Below are 18910 nucleotides of genomic sequence, written 5' to 3'. Positions count from 1 at the left end.
GGCCGGGCACAGGAGGAAGTGACGCCCCGGTTGCCGCGGCGATCACGCACCCGGAGCGGGGAGCGCGGCGCGGGCGGCGCGGCGATGCTGGCGGGCCGGGCCCCGCTGGGCGCCGCGGGCTGCGGCCGCCTCCTGGCAGCGGGGCTGCTGCGGCCGCTGCTCTGCGGACTGCCGCCGTGCTGGGTGACGGCGGGGCGGCACTACCCGTCCCTGCGGGTAGCGGAGCCGGCGAAGGAGAAGCGGCCGGTGCGTAAGGAACAGCGGAGCAGCCTCGTGGTCCGCCGCTTCATCGCCTGCCCGCAGCTGGCGCACACCGTGCGGCGCTGCCTGCAGGGCGGAGCCAGCCCCGGCCCCCAGCCCCTGCTGCTCGAGTTCGCGCCCGGTGAGCTGCCCCAGTGACCTTGGGGGGTCAGTGCGAGCTGCCGCCCTCGGCACCGGCCCTGCCGCCAGCCCGGCCCCGCCGCGGGAACCGGCTGGGGCCGTGCTGTCCCGGGATCTCGGGCGGGGGTGGCAGCTGCGGTCCGGGACGTCCCGGGCGGAATCCCAGGCGGGGAATGTCCCGGACCCGCGGCCGGCACCTTCCCGGGACATGTGGGTGCGGGCCCCGGGGTGTGCCTGGGGGTGCATTTATGCAGGGCTTGGGGGATGAGCGAGGGTGCAGTCTGGAGGCCTGAGGCACTCGTGTTAAAACTTGGCTGTAGAGTGACCAGAGATGGCATTTTCTGTCAAGTAATGCTGTAGTCTTGTAGGCGAATTTTATTAGTAAAAGCACACCCAGGATTATGGGCTATGGCAGATCCTCTGCAGTTACCTAATGGTTTGGTTTTTTTTTTTTTTTTTGTATATATTTCTGCAGAATGTTTTTTAAAGATAATATGAGTAAGGTTTCACAGTATATTTCAGTTGGCAGAAGAAAAAGTAATTGAAATATTCGAAACGTTATCTCTAGTTATAACATCTAATTGTAACACTATGCTCAGTGTAATAGAAATAGCGAGCAGGCTGCCTGTAAATAATTTCTCTAACTCTTGTTTTGAGGTGTGTTTAACAAACAAAAGCTATCTCCTGTTGAAGGTGATATGTCCCAAGTGTTGTCTTGGGAAAATCACTAAAGGTAATCACTTAGAAACAAAAACACTATCCTGATTTTTTTTTAAATATTTTTTCTTTATTTTCCTACTTCAGGTCCTGGGATTTTGACTCAATCTCTGCTTGATGCAGGTTTTAGAGTGGTAGCTCTGGAAAGTAACTCAGATTTTCTTACAGACTTACAGGTATACTTTTGATTCAGTTGCATGTTTCTAAAATAAAATTAAAGGGAAAATGAGAGCTTAAGTTGTTGTGTAATTGTTGGATCAAAAAGGAATTGGACAGTGGTTGTTACTTGCAACATCTGACAAAATGCCTAATAACAAACAGTATATAGTTTGGCATTGTACATCACAAATGCAGAATGTTTATAAATTAATTTGGCATTTTGTGCATGTAGGAATTCAAGTTCATACATAGTCTTTCTATGCATAAATGAAATTTCATGCATAAATTTGAAATTGATTGGAGTAATTGTAGATGTTTATGTTTAAGCAAGACTTCTGTATGAAGCTGTAAAAAGTCTGTAAAAATATGCTTAGTTATTCTGATTACCTCACAGTTTTATTTAATCTGTTTTCCTACAATTGACACATGTGTTGTCCTCTGCTGCTCACCTGGGCTCTGCATGGATTCAGAGGGGGTCAGACACAGAGCTGCAGAAGTTGCTCTAGAAGGTTTGCAGTACAGTGCTGGTTTGGAACCCATGACTCTCACCTGATTTAAAATGCATATAAAAGCTATCCTCTCTACAGATATGAAGAATTCAGGTTTCAAATTGTTAAAAGGAGTGATTTCCTTCATTTAATAGTTTGTGTGATTTTTTAAAAACATTGCAACACATCTTACAAATTTAAGAATGTGCTTCAAAGCTCAAGTTGAACAGCACAAAAGATGTCCAGATGCCTTTCCCAGTGAAGGGGGCAATTATTTTTATCATTTGAAAGAAAGAAGCTGTTCTTTTTGTCATCTGTAAGAAGCAGCTCTGAGGTTTGACTCTTGTTGACTGGGTAACAATTTTAGGTAGTTCTTGAATGCATTTTTTGCTTGGGTTGGGTGTTTTGCAAGAGCAGTTACCGTATCCGTATTTCTTCAACTAAAGTTATTTCTATTCAGTCCCTAGAGAGTAGCCTGGATGGGCGGTTAAAGGTGATCCATGGTGACTTCTTCCGAATGGATCCTATGGCGAAGGGAGCTTTGAAACCACCTGCTGTGTCTTCTGAAAAACTTTTTGAAACCCTGGGTGTAGCAGCAGTTCCTTGGAGGGCAGGTATATGTTTATGATCTCACATGTTACAAACAAGCGTGCTTGAGGGGGTGCATAGGCAGTTTGGCAAAAACTTTAGGATTTGCTTGAAATATATGTTCTCTTTAATACACATTCTGGATTATTAAATGCTGTTTTCTATATTTCAGCTTTGCTTAAGACTCATGATAGCTTCAGAATCACCCCTCCCTCCCCCACCCCATGTCAATATCAAATAATTAGGTATTTTCTTGTCATTTAAAGTTTTTGTCTAATGCAAATTGGGCTTAACTTTGACTAAGGCTTGAACTGTATTCATTCTTGAACAACATGAACTCACAGACTTTCTTCTCTTAGACTTTCTTCTCTTAGTTTTTTGTAGTTTAGACATTAGAATTAATGAGATTGTCCAATACATACTGCAAAATTTTAAAGATAGTTTTGCTATTGTGGGAAACAGATGTTCCTTTGAAAGTTTTTGGAATCGTGCCACAACAGTTGGAAAGAAACAGACTTTGGAGACTTCTTTTCGCCATGTATGAATGCAGTTCCATATACAGATATGGGAGAGTGGAACTCAACCTCTTCATAAGTGAAAAAGAGTATACGGTATGTGCAAGGCATTTTACAGGTAATGAAGGTGTGGTGCTTCACAGAACAGAAACCCATTTATATTGTGTACTGAATGTTTTTGCTAGTGAATTTCTTTTCTACCAGAATTTTTAAGTATTGTCAGTCTCCTCCTTGTTTGCTTTATGCTGTGATAGCACTATTAAGAAACATTCTGTTGTCATTTAACTGCAGAAAACTGTGAAGACTGGTCCTTGAGAAGTATATACAGCAGCAGACTAGCTGCTTTCCATTGTAAATTGTGAGGTGATTAAATTCTGTGCCATGCTTTCGCAAAAAGTTTGTTTACTAGTTGCAGGCAGTAGTTAACGAAGACTGAATTCAAAACACAAAAACACAAGTGAAGTCACTAAATACCAATACAGTGAGAAGCACTTGTCCTCTTGACTTGTTTTGTATGCAGTACTGAAAGTAATAGAGGCAATATATAATGATTTACACTCCTTTTTATTAATGCTCTGTCGACTAAGGTGTAGAGCCTTTTCTGGATTGCATATTCCTAATTAATGCTGTGCAAAGGCCCTAGAACTATATTTATACTTCAAGGATGACATCTTTTTCTCTTCCCCCCCCCCCCACCCCCCCCATGAATTTGGGAGGTTTCTACAGAGTCATAAACCTTTAATTACTTGAAATAGACAAGGACTTCCAGGCCTTTGTCCTTCCACAACCAGTGTTGTATCTAACACGCCACTGAAAAAAATTAAATGTCTTAAGTATATTCTTCTGTGAAATGACAGTTTGGACACCACTGAAATACCCACTTGTATGGTATGTTTTAATGGTCAGATGTTTTACTAAATACAGGGCAGCCTATTCATTTAAGGTAGTCCTTGTTTCTTTTTTTTTTTTAATTAACTTTTCTGGTTATAATGTGAACTCTGTTACATAAGAGGTGTGTAGTAAAAGCTATTGGAACCTTCTTTAACTAGACATTGTTTACTTCTTTTTGTTGTTTTTGCTTTTTATCATATGACAAGGCTGTGTAAATCTATTACACAAAGTTAAATCTCCCTGCTACAGTTTCTTTCTTTCCTTGCCCTTTTTGAGAATAATCACAAGGTTTTCTTTTTTCCTTGCCCTAAGACTTGTTTGATTTGTGACGTTGATCAGAATGATGACTCTGCAAGTTGCTTAATGTTCAGTGTGGTCACCTGATGTTTCACTTACTCTGCTTTGTGTGTCTTCTTGGGAATATTATCTTATCAGTGCAAACTGATAACTCTGCCAAAGTTACAGTTTTTATATGGCATCTTATCCTTATTTCTCTTCTGTGTGAAACTTTTCTGCCTTAAAAGGAACCAGAAAGTATATGCTGGAGAGTCATACATAGCTCAGTTATCAAAATAACTGCTATGAAGAAATACTTTAAATATTCCATCTTCTAGCCCTGTGCTCTGACATGATAAATTAAAATAGCACAAAGCATATGATAGAGGCCTAATGTAACTTCACCTTGGAATTTTAGACTCAACTGAATTTCTTACTGTTTTATATATATATGTGGGTTTTGCTTAGATAAGACACAGTCTTGGTTCTTGCAATAAAAATGCTTGTTCTTTGCCATTTTTTTAGGTATTAACAGCAAAGCCTGGGAAGTCAAAGATTTATCAAGCACTTACTGTACTTGCACAACTAGGGTATGAAATTGAACTACTGCATAAGGTAAGAGTTTTGTACCAGCTGATAAGGCCTAAAGCTATGTATGGACATGCATTTACAAAAGGGTTTATAGTGGTTTACCATTGCAAACTAATTGGAAGCTAATTTGATGTTTAAATCAGTTGGAGAACTGTTGAAAACTTTTGTAAAAAGCTAAACCAGTCATGTTTTGTGTAAAACTCTTTCAATTAAGCAACATTGTCATTCACTATGATGTCAGTGTTTTCACTGCAAGCCATTGTATTAAAAAACATTTATTCTCAGATTCTAGTAGATAAAAAAGATGTTTACACACCAGATAAACCCTTTCCATTTTGCTAATGGTTGTGTGAAACTAGAATTATGTTTTTCCAATTTGTCATAGTCTGGTCTTTGTTATATCCTCCAAATTTTGCCATCATTTATGCTTTTGACTTCCTAAGCTGCGTTCAGTTGAAATTTGTTTGAATCTTGGTGCCTTAATGTTCCTAGCAAACCTGCTTCTCCTACTAGTCAGTGCCTTTTTACCTTGTGAAACATGCTGTGATTGAGTTTTAAAAGTATTTTTTATGTTGTCCTCCCAGTTCCCCATGCACACATGGCCATCAACTTTCAGTTAGTTTATGCTTAGATTTAGCTTCGCTGCATTTTTTTCTAGGAACCTACGGTCCTAGTTTAAATATTTTGCTAATCTAAAATAAGGTTTCACTGCTCATTGTCTTCCAAATACCTTATACTGCAAGATATACATTAAGGTAAATATTAAGAAGTTGAAGAATAGTACTTTTTGAAGGAGGTCACCTGACTAACAGGAATAAGGTAGAAGTGGAGGCATTTGATGTCTCTTTTTTTGTCAGTCTTTAATAATACTGGCAAGCCTTGGGCTGCCTGACCCCCTGAGCAAAAGGACCATGAGTGTGGGAACTGTGACTTTCCATTTGTGGAGGCTGCAACTGTAAGGGACCAGCTGTATCAGCTGAATGTTCTCAGGTCCTTGGGGCCTGATGGAATTCACCCCAGAGTGCTGAGGAGCTCGTGCAGCTATGGCAGGACCTCTCTTGATCACGTACCAAAGGTCTTGGCAGTCTGGGGAGGTCCCTGCTGACTGAAGCAGGCCAGTGTTATTCCACATCCTCCTACAAAGAACAAGGTGAGGGAAGACCCAATGAACTACAGACTTGTTTGTCAAACCTCAGCACCTGCAACCATTCTGGAGTACCAGAGTCTGCTGGGTACTGCTGAAAGGCATTGAAGAATAATGCACTCATCAGGTACAGTTAACAAGGGAAAGTCTTGTTTAACCCTTTTGACACCCTCCTATGATAAAGTCACCTGCCCAGTGGAGGAAGGGAAAATGATGGATGCAATTTTTCTGGATTCTAGGAAGGCTTTTGATACTTCCCCTCACAGCATCTTTCTGGAAAAGCTGTCCAGCTGTGGGATGAGCAGGTTCAGGGTGCACTGCGTGGAGAACTGGCTGAAGGGCAGAGCTCACAGGGCTGATTTGGGCTACACCTGGCTGGCCACTGCTCACCTGGGGCTGCTGCTGGCAGCAGCTCAGTGTGAGCCAGCAGGGTGTGCCCTGGCAGCCAGGAGGGCAAACTGCACCCTGGGGTGCCTCAAACAGCACCATCAGCTGGGCAAGAAAGCTGATTGTCCACTGAGTTCAGCGTTGGTGCAGCCTCACCTTAAACACCTGGGCAGTTCTGGGCCCCACAATTTAAGAAGGATGTGAAAGTCCTTGAGTGCATCCAGAGGACAGCAACAAAACCAGTGAAAGGACCAGAAGGAATGTCCCATGAGGAGCAACTGAGGCCTTTGGGCTTGTCTTGTTTGGAGCAAAGGAGGCTGAGGAGTGACCTCACTGCTCTCCACAGCTTCCTGAGGAGGGGAAGGGGGGAGGGAGGTGCTGAGCTCTTCTCCCTGGTATCCACTGACAGCATGCATGGAAATGGTTCAAAGCTGTGCCAGAGGAGGTTTAGACTTGGCATTAGATGTGCTTCTTTAGGGATAGGGTGGTCAAACACCATAACAGGCTTCCTAGAGCTGCCCCAAGCCTGTCAGCATTTAAGAGAACATTTGGACAATGCCCTTTATAAAATGCTTTAGCTTGGCCAGCCTTGAATTGCTCAGACAATTGGAGTAGATAATCACTGTAGGTACTTTCCAACTGAAATAGTCTATTCCAGTCTAACAAAACACTTTAATTCCGTAGTACATAATACATTTGCTTCCTCCCATAGGAACCTTGGTCTTCATTTGCAACCAATTTGAAAAATGGGGGACTGGCTGTACCAAAAGCTGGGGTAAGATTGTTGTATATGCTTTTCTAAACTAGTTTTAATGAAAGGTTAAAATAACTTTATAGCAGCATTTACAGATGCGTTTTTTAAGAACTGTTCTAATTAAAATTTAGGGCAGCATAGTCCATCAATTTTGGACTCCACCAAAAGTGGAGTGAAGAATTGCTATTTTCTTGGAAACTGAAATAAACTAGTATCTTTATTGTCTCAGATGGAAAAAATATGGTGAGTAAACAGCATAAAGGAATATGAATAGGTAAAGTATTTTTCAGAGATAATTAGTGATGGTCACATCTACCTGCTTGAACAAAACAGGTGTTACCACAGTCAATAACACAATCAGTATGCTGCTGGTTTTGGTTAAAATAGTCATTCACGTGTCTATTATAGATTTCATGTGCAAGTTAATTGTAGAAAAACACCAGTCTCCAAACTTAAATCTGAGAAGTGCAAAAATACCTTGTGTGAAGTTATTTACTTCTCTCCTTTGGAAAAGTAATGATGTTCCTTTGTATAATAAAGGAATATTCCTATTTAATTCTGATAATATAAAAGCATATTTACTTAATGTTTTTGAATTTTACACTCCCCAGAAAACTGCTGTGGTGCTGTATTGAGTATAGTTTGCAATACTTCTGTAATATATAAGTGACTGGATGTGCCTTATATGCTTAGTTGTGTTGCTGAATAGCCATGTGGAGAGGCCCATTAGGTGAGCTATCCAAGATGTACCAGGACCACTTCAGAAGTACAGGTGTCAGATCTAATATATCCATTGCTGCCAATACAGAAGTGCATTTATTTCCCTTGTAGACTCCACTTTGTCCCAGTTTTGTGAAATCCTCATGTTGCAATAGTGTCTTAGTGTACACTCTGATAATTCCGTCTTTATATATAAAAGGCAGGTCTGATACCTTGCATAGTATGGGAATACAATAGTTTGCAAAATCACATCAAGCCTGTATTGTTCATTTCAACTAAGAAAGTCCAGTTTAAAAATACAGAAATTAACCCCAAGTGATAGTATGTTTTTTTTGTTTTCTACTTCCTTTTCTCTTTGAGGCACAGGGAAGTGAAGCCTCATCTTCTGATGAAATCATCTTGTTAAGACTTTTAATAAGAAATCTTACTGGTGGCAAAGATGAAACTCTTGGCTTAAGATAGATACTGTCTAAAAAAGTGATTTTTTCAGTGACCTGCTCTGTTTTTCTTGCAGCGGCTGCCAAATGACCATTTCTGTTTGGTACGACTGACTCCTCAGCAAAATCTATTTACAGGAGGCTTGAAGCCCTCAAATGCATCTACCTTTATTTTCATGGTGAAACAGTCCTTTGCTAAACCTAAGTCTAAACTTACTGATAGATTAAAGTAAGTAAGAAAGAATTACAATTTTTATGCTTCAAAGAAATATATGAAAATATTAAAATATTTCCCAAAGCAGTGTTTATTTGCAGATTAAATACTACCTTATAAAAAAACCTCATTAATTAATTTTTAATTATCAACATGTAGAATAGAAGATTTTATTATGCAACCTGCTATACAGTATACTGTTCCTGTCAGGAAGGTTGGAAAGTATTTAGAATATATATGTGCAGTAATTCCTGTACCTCCACTGGAGCTGAGGTCATGTATCTGTAAGAGGTTTTCACTTACTTTACAGATACAATGATAAAGCCACCAAGAGTTTTGCAGGTACAGAAATTAAAAGCTGAAAGAGATTCAGCTTACAACAGACATCAAAGTTACACTAATGAAAACAGCTGAAGGTTACAGAAGGTGGAATGGGGATGTCCTCAAATGGCTGTTACCTAATTAAAAAATTAGGTTTTAGACTTTACCAATTATGCAAGCTATTCGTGTTTCTTTATGATCAGTAGGTTTCTGTTTCCCAGAAATGGAAGGTATTCACAGTCTGGACAGCATTGACTTCTTGCTGATGAAAATAATGAATATACTTCTCATTTGCTTATAGTAGGTTATGGAAGTTAATTTCCAGAAAGGGGGAAAAAATAAGCTACTAAATTCCAGTAACTGTCTTAGAAGGACAAGTGGAAAGAGCTGTAATGGATTTCTTTCTTAAAGCTCAGTGATATACCTCATCTCCACTTGATCCTTCAGCCAGGAAGTTGAAGGCTTCTAATATGCATCTTCTGTGTATTTATACACTTCTTTCCTGTCTGAGAAATGGTTAATGTATGTGCACATTTATAAAAGTATAGCTTTCATAGCAAAGATGTAGATGGGAGGGAACGTGGATACATCTGTTTAGGTGTAGAAGAAAATACCTGGGAGGTGTAAGTCACTGGTTCATGCTATACTGAGTCATCCTTGGCTTTAATTTCTCCAGCACTGAAGCACCCTTTTTAGGCTGTAATGCCTGTTACTGACTTACGAATTTAGGGTGGATGAGGGAGAGAGAGCGCCCATCCTGTAATGAGGAGGTTTGTGTGGTCTGGTATTTTCTGTGTGTGCTGGGAGCTTTATTTGCTATTGATGTGTTTTAATAGCAGAGGTTTCTTCCTGTTTGGAGCATGGATTGAAAGTGTGTTGCAAGAAGAGGTTAGCTTCTTCTAGAGGCTATGAAAGAGTCAAGTGGGCCTTCAGATAATGTTTCTTGCATTTTAATTTTTCACGGAAAGAAATGCTCCATTATGATTTTGTTTGTTTGTTTCAGTTCCTGGAGCTTGGACAATAGTGACAGATTACTGAAAGCACTAGAAATTCCCAAAAATGCTTCAATGTATAACTTGTATCCAGAAGACTATAAGCGTCTTTTCGAGGCTTTGCAAAACTCTGATTTGTTTGCTGAGACCTTCTTCCATGATGAAGTCTTGACAAGTACAAGGACCATGAACTTATAAATCTAAAGCTTTTGGAAGATCACTTTTGCTTCTGGAAGATTACTTTGAGAAAAAGTGATTTAAATAAAATCGGAGATACTGTTAGCTAGATGACTTCCTGTCCAAACAGGAAAAATTTAGCAATTAACAAGAGCCCTTCTACTTAGGATGAAAGTAATGAATTCACAGTTATCTTTCACAATCCTGTCTGGAATGGACAAGCTTTGCACACAATCCTATCTGCAATGGACAAGCTTTGCAACTTTGGCAGGAGCTTTTTAGCTCGTGCTACTTTTGGATGTACCACTTAAATGCAATGTTTTGTTACACTGTTGCTGTGTATTTACAACGTTTGAAAAAAAATTACCTGACCAAATTATTATTTGTTTGGTTTTTATTTTAGTGCTTAATGATTTGGATGCCCTTTTGACAGATTCACAGAATACAAAGGTTTTTACAACCACTGAGCCTGCAACATTGTCTGCTTTTCTGAATTTGCAGCCTAAAGTCAATAAATGCTAATAAATGAATAGTGGTATGTTAATAGAAGACAAGGTAATGACAGGGTGATAAAATATTAACTGGGAGTTGCTTAAAATAAAGATTGTGATCTCCCTGAGGAAAAGTTGTAACAGTTATTTCTTTTGAAAATATGAGGGGCAACAGGTTTGTAATACAATACACAAACACCTACATGTGTATGGGGATTATTTAGGTCTGAAAGTCATCAGAATATTCAGTATAAATGATTTTTAAAAAAATTAAATAATTTGAAACCTTTGCCAATATTTTTAATGTGTAATACATGTACCAAAAAATTATTCAAAACCATATGCTATTAAAATTCTGGTTTTAGCTATAGTACTCTGTAAGGCAACCAATTTCTCTGTCTTGCCTTGGAACTGTTCTGTTGTTGTTAACAAAGCTGAGAGGTGGTACTGGTTCTGTGTTGTATATTGTTCTCCCTGGAAAGAGCTGTGGCAAAAAATACACTTCTTTAGCAAAGCACTAGTTTATAAAATGCCATCTTGGTGAAGGTTGAGCTATTTTCAGGCTGTGGGTAACAGTAGTGCCCCAAACAATGCAAAAGGAATTGTATTTATTAAGGTTAGTGTGAGGTATAGATGAGATAAGCATTCATGTGGCTGCAGATGACAAAGTGACTTTGAGAGCCTCAGTTCACTCTGCTAGCTAGGCTGCAGCTTCCTCTTGAAGCTGCTGCTGAGCTTTTGTAGTACTATGATGAAACTCCTGGAAAGGCTGAGGCTTAATTTGCAGTCTGTCTCAGAGCCTTGCTGGTGTTCTGGTGCAGGTTGTCAAGATTTGAGGCTTCCTTTCTGCTTACATCTCTGACTATTTCAAGATGTCATTGTTAATTGTCAGTGAATGGCAACCTTGCATTTACAGAAGCAATTCCACCTTTTCCAGGCTCATCAGATGGTAACTGTCTTACCTACTGGTCTACAAGACTGCTGTGTCTCTTGGGCTGATTCCCCCTCCCCACCTTGAATCAAAACACCTTGCTCTTGTTGCAGCAAGATGTCTTACACCTCCAGCATACCAGGAGAAGTATTCTATACGAGTATTATATACAAGACCACCACTGTCTAAATAAATTTCTTCAACTGTGTGCTGATAACATTTCAAACGTGAACTGAGAAAAAGAAATTTGTTTTATTTTGATGCTGTTGCAAAGCAGCACTTAATGATCCAATGCAGAGACTAACAGCAGGAGTCTGTAAGTGGAAGGAATATTGCATAACTGCGGACTTGAAATGAGATTTACTACTCAACAGAAATGCACCATTAAGGCTAAGTGTAAGGAATGTTTAGCCCTGATCACAAATGTGAAATGGAGAGAGAAATGCCTGCCATTATAAAAGTGATTTTAGTATTAATGGAAAAAATTGAAAATGTGAAAATTACTATTGTATATGAATAAATGCACAGGGACTGAAAATTAAATAAGTCTATATATTTGATTAATTTATGCTTTCCACTCAGTAATTCCTCTGGTTGCAGGATTTTAGCTTTTGTAGGATAACGTTGAACTTTCACTTCACTTTCAAAATTTAAACTGCTCATAAAGCTTTGTCATATGTTTCTGTTACCATTTTTTGTAGGGGGATAGAATATTAGAAAATAGTGTACAAAGTAATCTAACCCCTAAGGAGCTGCAGCTGGGCCAATTATCAAAGATTAGGAACAGGCCTGACTTTACCAGGGCACAGCTGTGACCAGTGAGAAGAAGGGTGTTACAAAAGAGTGGGGTGGCTGGGTGAGAAGGGACTGGAGTCAGTTGGCTGCTTTGTGAAGAAGAAACGCAGTGCTTGGAGGAGCAGCTCAAGAGAAAATACTAAGAAGGTATGAAACTTTTGTGATAAGGAGACAGCAGTATGGAACCCCTGTAATCAGATGACAACAATTTTTAACCAATGTTGTGCTATTTGTATTCGTTTCCTTTGCATAACTGGGTTTTGTTTTTTTTTTCCCCTTCAAGACTGATTTAATACATGAACCTCTGAAAGATGAACCACATGTGATGCACTATCTAGTAGAACACTTTAAGTGTTGTTCTCACTCTTCCAATTTTTTTGAGGAGCTGCCCAAAAAATGGTGTTTGGCATTCCCTATTAAAGTTACAATCAATATATCATAGCTGATATATTGATTGTAACTTTAGAGATGCCAAGTATTTTCTAGTAGCCCTCATCACTTGTGCCATCTGTCTGGGAAAGAAAATTATGACTGTGCTAGCAATTGCCTAAGCTCTTCCTACTTACCTATATTCAAATCATAACAAACACAAATAGAGACAGAAACCAACTTGGTCCAGTTAATGAGATATTTTGCACTTGGAAATAGGTCAGTTAAGTTGAACTCCATAGTCAGTTCACTTTTGATCTAGAAGAAGCGTTTGTGACCTTGCAGTAATTAATCCAGTAGATGCTGTGATAAGGGGTTGTTAAGGTGGAATGTGTCTGTACTGGCTGTAAACCTGTTCAGCATGGCACATTTTAATAATTATAGCTTAGCCTTGCAGGCTAATGATAATGTTGATGGAAATATCAGCATAAAACTTGAGAAATACATTGTGTGGTATAGTTTAGGATGTGCAAATGTGATAGGAAGAAACTGAGGCTTCCTGAGATGCATGTTGAATGAATTGTTTTGTCAGACTGAACACAATCTGTGGGGCTGCAGATTGAAAACTCTGACCTGAGCTTTGTAAGACATTAATTAGCAAAGCCATACCTTTCTTCTGTAGATGTTGAGAAAAAGGAAATAACAAGTAACTTTTCCGGAAAGGACAAGTCAGTGGGAGATGCTTATTTGCTCACATTATATCCTTGTTTAACAGCTATTGCATCTTTCCTTGTGTGGGCTGTTTAACTTGTCACTGCTAAAAATAGGCACACTGACTGACCCCAGCAAACAGAACACAACATACAGGAAGCCCAAGGGAAATCAGGAGTAGTTATGATACACCAAATGAAACAGCCGATTACTCATAATGTAAGTCTTTAGGCACTGATGTGGTTGATCTTATTGATACGACTCCAAATAAACAAACAGCTTAGAACTTCCTGATCTTGCTTCTGTCATTTGAAGGAAATTGACATGTTTGGGGCAGGGAAGATACAAATAAAGTAGAATGGTTTGGTAAATTTCCCAGTGAAAAAAATCAACAGATGAAATCTATGTGAAATTTATTAAGAATTTGTGCTTAAAACACTTCTGCAGTGATTTTTAATTAAACAATCTAGAATCAATTTTTCCAGCACTGAAAGTGAATAGACCTCTTCAAGCAATACATAAAAGATTTGTCATAAATCATATGTTCATAAAAGATTTGTCTGTCCTTACAAGCTTTCAACTAATTAATTGATAGCTATTCTATGCTGTTAGTGACACAGGTTTTGTACAATCCAAAATTTAACATTTTGTGTTTTGAGGCATATTTTGCTCCCAGAAAAAAAAAAAATCCATTTTGTGCTGTGTTGTTTGGAACGGCTATTGCACACTTATGAGCAGGGAGCAGAATTTGAATTATTTCATTACTGCAGCCGTTCCTCTAAATTCATGTTATAAAACATGCCATCCTGAGATAGAAGAGCTGAAGCTCCATGCTGGTGTCTCCTGGAAGTAAGAATGTATGACTAATTCAGCAGCATCAGCCACAATTAAGCGATATTTCCTTCAAAACTGCCCTCATTACACTCCTTGACAGTTTATTCCGTCCAGAATGTGTCATGCACTTCAGACAGCTGCTGAGAAGTCTGACCTGTTTAGGTCCGTGTATGACTTGGACATACAAAAATACCATGTTGATAACAGGGATTAAATTCAACTAAATATATTCTTGGGCTAAATAAGCACTTACTGGATATACAGCCCTACTATCATTATGCTTTCGAGAAAATTCAGACTGATGAGTCCAAAAACATCCAAGTTGGGCATTCCTTTGATCACCATTGCTCAAAGATTGTTGAATGGCCCTCCTAGGCAGATTTGTCACTAACCTATAAACATAGATATCCAGAATCAGTTCTTCAGGCCCTTCACACAGAAGTCCAAATATCCAACACTGCATTAAGATGTTCAATGCTGTGTTTGAAAGCTTATCTACACAGAAAATCTCTATTACTGCAATTATGTTTTCATATCACTTGAAATGCAATGTCAACTAAAAGCTGTTTTCAAGTTTCTGTGGCTTATTTCCTGTACAACTTATGCCAAGCTGATGGAAGTCCCTTTCTTCAGATATCTGTACTTCAGATCTTCCTAGAGTAGCTGGGCTCTTCAAGATTGTGATTTTCATTTTGTTTGTGTCAGTGAGACAGAAGACTGGCATTCCCTCAGATGTGTTTTTTGTACTTTGCAAGGTTTTTTTTGTGTTACTGGACATATAAGTGAGAAAACCTGCCAAGAAAAAAAGAGAAAATAATGAAAATTACATCTGGTATTGTATATTTATATTAGCTTTTCTGTGAGTGCACTTTTTGCAGTTCATGGGTAGGCTTTTAGGTTCATGCTTTTTGTTTGACCATTCTTAAATTTATCCACTAATAGAGGCAGATGTTAACTTCTCTTATTACTGGGCTTATTTTTGGTACAGGTTTTGGGTGATGCGTGCTTAGGAATTACAACAGCATAGACAGGAAAATGCAGAACATTTAATAGGTGAAGATGTACAGGCCAAATATAGACCTAATTGCCTAATATTTTAATAACTGCTAAGGTTAATTCTAGACAAACTCACAATATCACTGTAATTTAACATATTTCAAAAATTTGCTAGAAGAGCTAAAGATAAGCATAGTAACATGCATAATGATTTCACTAGCAGCTAGATTGCTGTCAGTTCTTTTGGTAATGAATTACATCATTGCAGCATTAAGCATATGTCAAAGATAGACTTTTTGTGAGAATCCTCTGGGTTTAGGTACCTTGGTTCTTCCTAATAGCAGTGTTTTAGATATGCATATTGCCATTCCTCTTTACCTTGTTGCAACTTGGATGAAAACAATAGCAGACTGAAATAATAGTTACTGAGACCAAAACAGAGTGGTTTTAGTATAGCTGCTTGGCAGAACTATTTGGTCTATGTCTATGCTTTGACAGCACTAATGAAGACTCCTTTCCAAAACACAAGCCCTACCTCCCTCTACAGGCATGATAAGGAAAACCAGACGAAGTCGATCTGCAGTTTAGCACATTTAGCCTGCATCATGACTGTAATCTCGTAAATGAATGAAAGTTATGCAGACTCATACAGAAAGCACTTATTTCACAGGCTTTGTGCACCAGCATTTCAAATTAATATTCTTATTTAATTCTGCAAGTTTCGCTTTTTCTGTTGTCATTTATCTGGTCTCTCTAACTCATGGTTCTGACAAAAAGTTATCTAGTGCATGGGGTGCATTCTCAGTGAGAAACACCAGAGCACAGGTGCAGCTACTGGCCCAGTCTGTATTCACATCACAGTGAGATCCAGAAATACATCCAGATGCCAGCTCACAAATATAATGTCCTTTTTGGGGATGTCTTTTGACTGAATCATTATCATATCCCTTTCTTTGTAAACCAAACTGTTTAATATTTTGGGTGTAAATATCTAAAGTGAGGGTGCCTGGAGGATGGAGCTGGGTTGTGCTCAGTGGTGCCAAGCAATAGGACAGGAAGCAGGGGGCAGAAACTGATGCACAGAAGTTCCACCCGAACATGAAGAAAAACTTCATGTGCAGGTGACTGAGCAGTGGAGCAGACAGTCCAGAGAGGCTGTGGAGTCCCCGTGATTGGAAATACACAAGATCCCTCTGGACGCATTACTGTGCAAGGCGCTCTGGGATGGAACTGCTCGAGCAGGGAGGTTCCGCCAGATGACGCACTGTAATCCCTTCCACCCCGACCCACCCTGCATTCTGTGATATGCATTATTAGCAGCCCCTTCAGGCAAAGGGCTGCCCTGCGCCTATCGGTGCGGCTGTGCTGGCCCAGGACATGGGTGTGCCGCAATCCCGGCTCCTGCCCGCCACGGGGTCGCCCTTGCCCTGATTTAAGATGGCGGCGGCCGCGCCCGGTCACGTGCCGGCAGGCGGGGCGGCCGCGCTCTCCTCTCCGGTGGCGGCGCGCGCGGCAGGATGGAGCCGGCGGCGCTGGAGCGGTTCCACAGCCCGGGCAAGGGCAGCGGCCTCCGCTCCCGCCGGAGCGTGCGGCCCGGAGAGCTGCTCTACCGCGACGTGCCCTTCGCCTACGTGCTCAGCAAGCAGCAGCTGGGCAGCGTGTGCGAGCGCTGCCTGCGCAGGTACCGGCGGGAACGCGCCTCTCGCAGCCAGCGCCGCCCCTTCCGCCGGGGCGGGGCCGCCCCGCGCTGTGCTGTGCTGTGCCTGCGGGCCGGGAGTGCGCGCCCGCAGAACAGCCGGCTGTGCCTGGCGGGGCGGGATGGGATGGGAAGGGAAGGGAAGGGATGGGATGTGTGCTCCAGAGAGGAGCCGGCTCTGCCTGGCGGGGCGGGAAGGAAGGGGTGCGCGCTCCAGAGCGAGGAGCCGCCTCTGCCGAGTCCCGCGGCTATGTGCTGCCAGGGCTGAGGTGCGGGGCTTGCGGCTATTTTTAACTGGGTTTTTTTTTTAAAAAGCGGCTGTTTTGAGGACATCGCCTCCTCCCGGGCGCTGCTGTTCTGGGGAGGTTTCCCGGGCTGTCGGTGCGGTGCCACCGCTCCATGCTGTGTTCCCGCGGGCTGGCGGAGCCGGGAGGGTCCGGGCTCCGCTCGGGGCCGAGGGGAGCTGGGCCCGCAGAGCTGAGGGGACCCCGGCCCCCCTGAGCTCCGTGTCCCCGGGGCTGGTGTATGCCGATAAAGGGCACGTGGCTTGGAGACGTGCCGTAAAAAAATGGCTGCCTTCCTCCCGCTTGTCGGTTTCCGCAAGTGGAAACTGACAAACACAGGGTAACTTTCTGTGTTTGTTTAGAAGGAAACGAACAAAAGAGAATTTTAAACTGGAGCGGTTTCCCAGCAAGCTGGGTTGTGGCAGAGCTGTTAAAGGAATATCTGTGTATTAGTATCTGAAATATACTGCTAGATGAACCAAACCCCTGTGTAATTGCTTGCCAAGACATGAGGAGGAGAGACGGTAAAATCCGATACTGCTAACTTTTCTTTTTTAGGTTTTTGCTTTCATTCGCTTTTTTTTTTTTTTTTTTTTTTTTTTTTTTTTTTTTTTTTGACCGGGGGAAGAGGGTTATCTTGAAAATATTTGAAGTTGTTTTTAGGAACAGTCCAGGTGATTGGCTTCATATCCCTTACAGGCATGAGAATATGGGTCTCACTTAATCAAAGAAAAAATTGACAGTCTACTCCAGGTGATGCTTGTATCTTGCATCTTCAGCATATTGAAAAAAAAAACCCAACCAAACCAAAAACCCAACAAAAACCTGTTAAAAAAAAAGCCCCAAAACACCAAGCTCAAAAGATTTTTAGCTATTATGTTGGTGAGGTCTGACTTGTGACATCAGAGTCCTTCGGGGTGGTGATTGAACATTTTCTGCTTGGTGTTGTGAGAGGCTGCAGACTTCAGAGGACAGGCTGAGTGCAGCAACAGGTGGAATAAAAGTGAATCTGAGGTGTTGGAATGTAGGTGTGTAACAAGGGCATGTTTTGTTGGGAGAAGTAATGGTATTATCAGCTTGTATCATAAGGGGTTATTAATTTGTGATTTTTTTTTCCTATATTAGTGATAGCAGTTAAATTAAAAAAAGTAAATAAGGAAATGAAAAATATATTTCGACCACTCTGTCTTCATTTGCGAAATATGCTGTGATTAGAGGGAGTTTATAGATCAAGACTGTCCAAGCTGATATTTGTCTAATTAAAGGATATCTATACATAAATACAGAGATTTTTTTTTTTCTAAATGTATAGAAATTAGGCAATTGGTAAAGTACTGCTGAACTGTGATGTGAAATAGAAGTGTTTGATCAATCTGGTTTTGATCTGGTTGAATCTGGTGTGGTCTTTTTTCAAAGTGAGATATCAGAAAAACCTTACTGTTCCCTTCCAGATAAGTCATGTCCACTGCTGTTCCTGTTTTTCACTCTGATCTTTAGGTGGCAGTACAGGAACACAAATTGAAAAAAAGTCTAGTTCTTGACGTTTATTTAGTGTTTTAGCAATCCTTTTATAGATGCAATTAGTGTTTGAGGCTTTACACTGATGTGTAATTCTGTACTTTTGCCTCTGCTTGTAGTAGTGATTATTGTTTGATGCAGTTTTAGGCTGTATGAGAAGTGCTGGGTGAACTAGAAGATGGGTAGGGAAGTGCAGAGTATTTTCCTTCTGGACTGCCTGCTGAGAGGCAGCGTGGTCTTGCCAGGATTTGGGGTCGCAGGCTTTTGACAGTGCTGACTTACTCCGTGACCTGGGCCAAGGTCCTACAGCAAGGGTCTGATGTACCAAAGCAGGGTAAGGTTGGCTGTTGGGGGCAGTTTGCTGCTCTGTTTTAGAAAGGAAAGCACAGATAGTGCAGTAGTTCTGCTTAGTCTTGCCTCAATTAAAGTGGATATTATTGTGGATTTAAAGTGCTGAAGTATTTATATCCAAGAACATACATATATATACACACACACGTATACATATATATATATACTTAGTGCATCTAATA

The 18910-nt window shown here is 40.8% G+C and overlaps 2 protein-coding genes across 2 annotated transcripts in view; both read left to right on the top strand.

Annotated features, from left to right (window-relative positions):
* Positions 1–47: 47 nt before the first annotated feature.
* TFB2M (transcription factor B2, mitochondrial) lies at positions 48–10215 on the top strand. The gene is made up of 8 exons (XM_058800818.1): positions 48–382; positions 1186–1274; positions 2206–2359; positions 2796–2944; positions 4541–4630; positions 6850–6912; positions 8126–8277; positions 9587–10215. Exons 1-8 carry the CDS (start codon positions 85–87, stop codon positions 9771–9773), a joined length of 1182 nt encoding a protein of 393 aa, XP_058656801.1. The 5' UTR covers positions 48–84; the 3' UTR covers positions 9774–10215.
* Positions 10216–16396: 6181 nt separating this feature from the next.
* Positions 16397–18910, top strand: part of SMYD3 (SET and MYND domain containing 3) — a 379837-nt gene continuing 377323 nt past the window's right edge. The window contains exon 1 of the mRNA XM_058800809.1: positions 16397–16560. Within this exon, the coding sequence (XP_058656792.1) occupies positions 16397–16560 (164 nt within the window). The remainder of the gene's footprint in view (positions 16561–18910) is intronic.

This window comes from Ammospiza caudacuta, chromosome 3 (genome assembly GCF_027887145.1).
Source record: "Ammospiza caudacuta isolate bAmmCau1 chromosome 3, bAmmCau1.pri, whole genome shotgun sequence".
NCBI classification, from domain to species: Eukaryota; Metazoa; Chordata; class Aves; order Passeriformes; family Passerellidae; genus Ammospiza; species Ammospiza caudacuta.
Note: the sequence above shows the minus strand (reverse complement) of the source record. Positions and strands in the feature narration are given on the sequence as shown.

Excerpts from the sequence above, each read along its gene's own strand:
- TFB2M (XM_058800818.1), top strand. The coding sequence starts at position 85 with ATGCTGGCGGGCCGGGCCCCGCTGGGCGCCGCGGGCTGCGGCCGCCTC. Across the intron at positions 1,275-2,205 it reads ATTTTCTTACAGACTTACAG|TCCCTAGAGAGTAGCCTGGA; the intron begins GTATACTTTTGA and ends ATTTCTATTCAG. Across the intron at positions 2,945-4,540 it reads TAAGTGAAAAAGAGTATACG|GTATTAACAGCAAAGCCTGG; the intron begins GTATGTGCAAGG and ends CCATTTTTTTAG.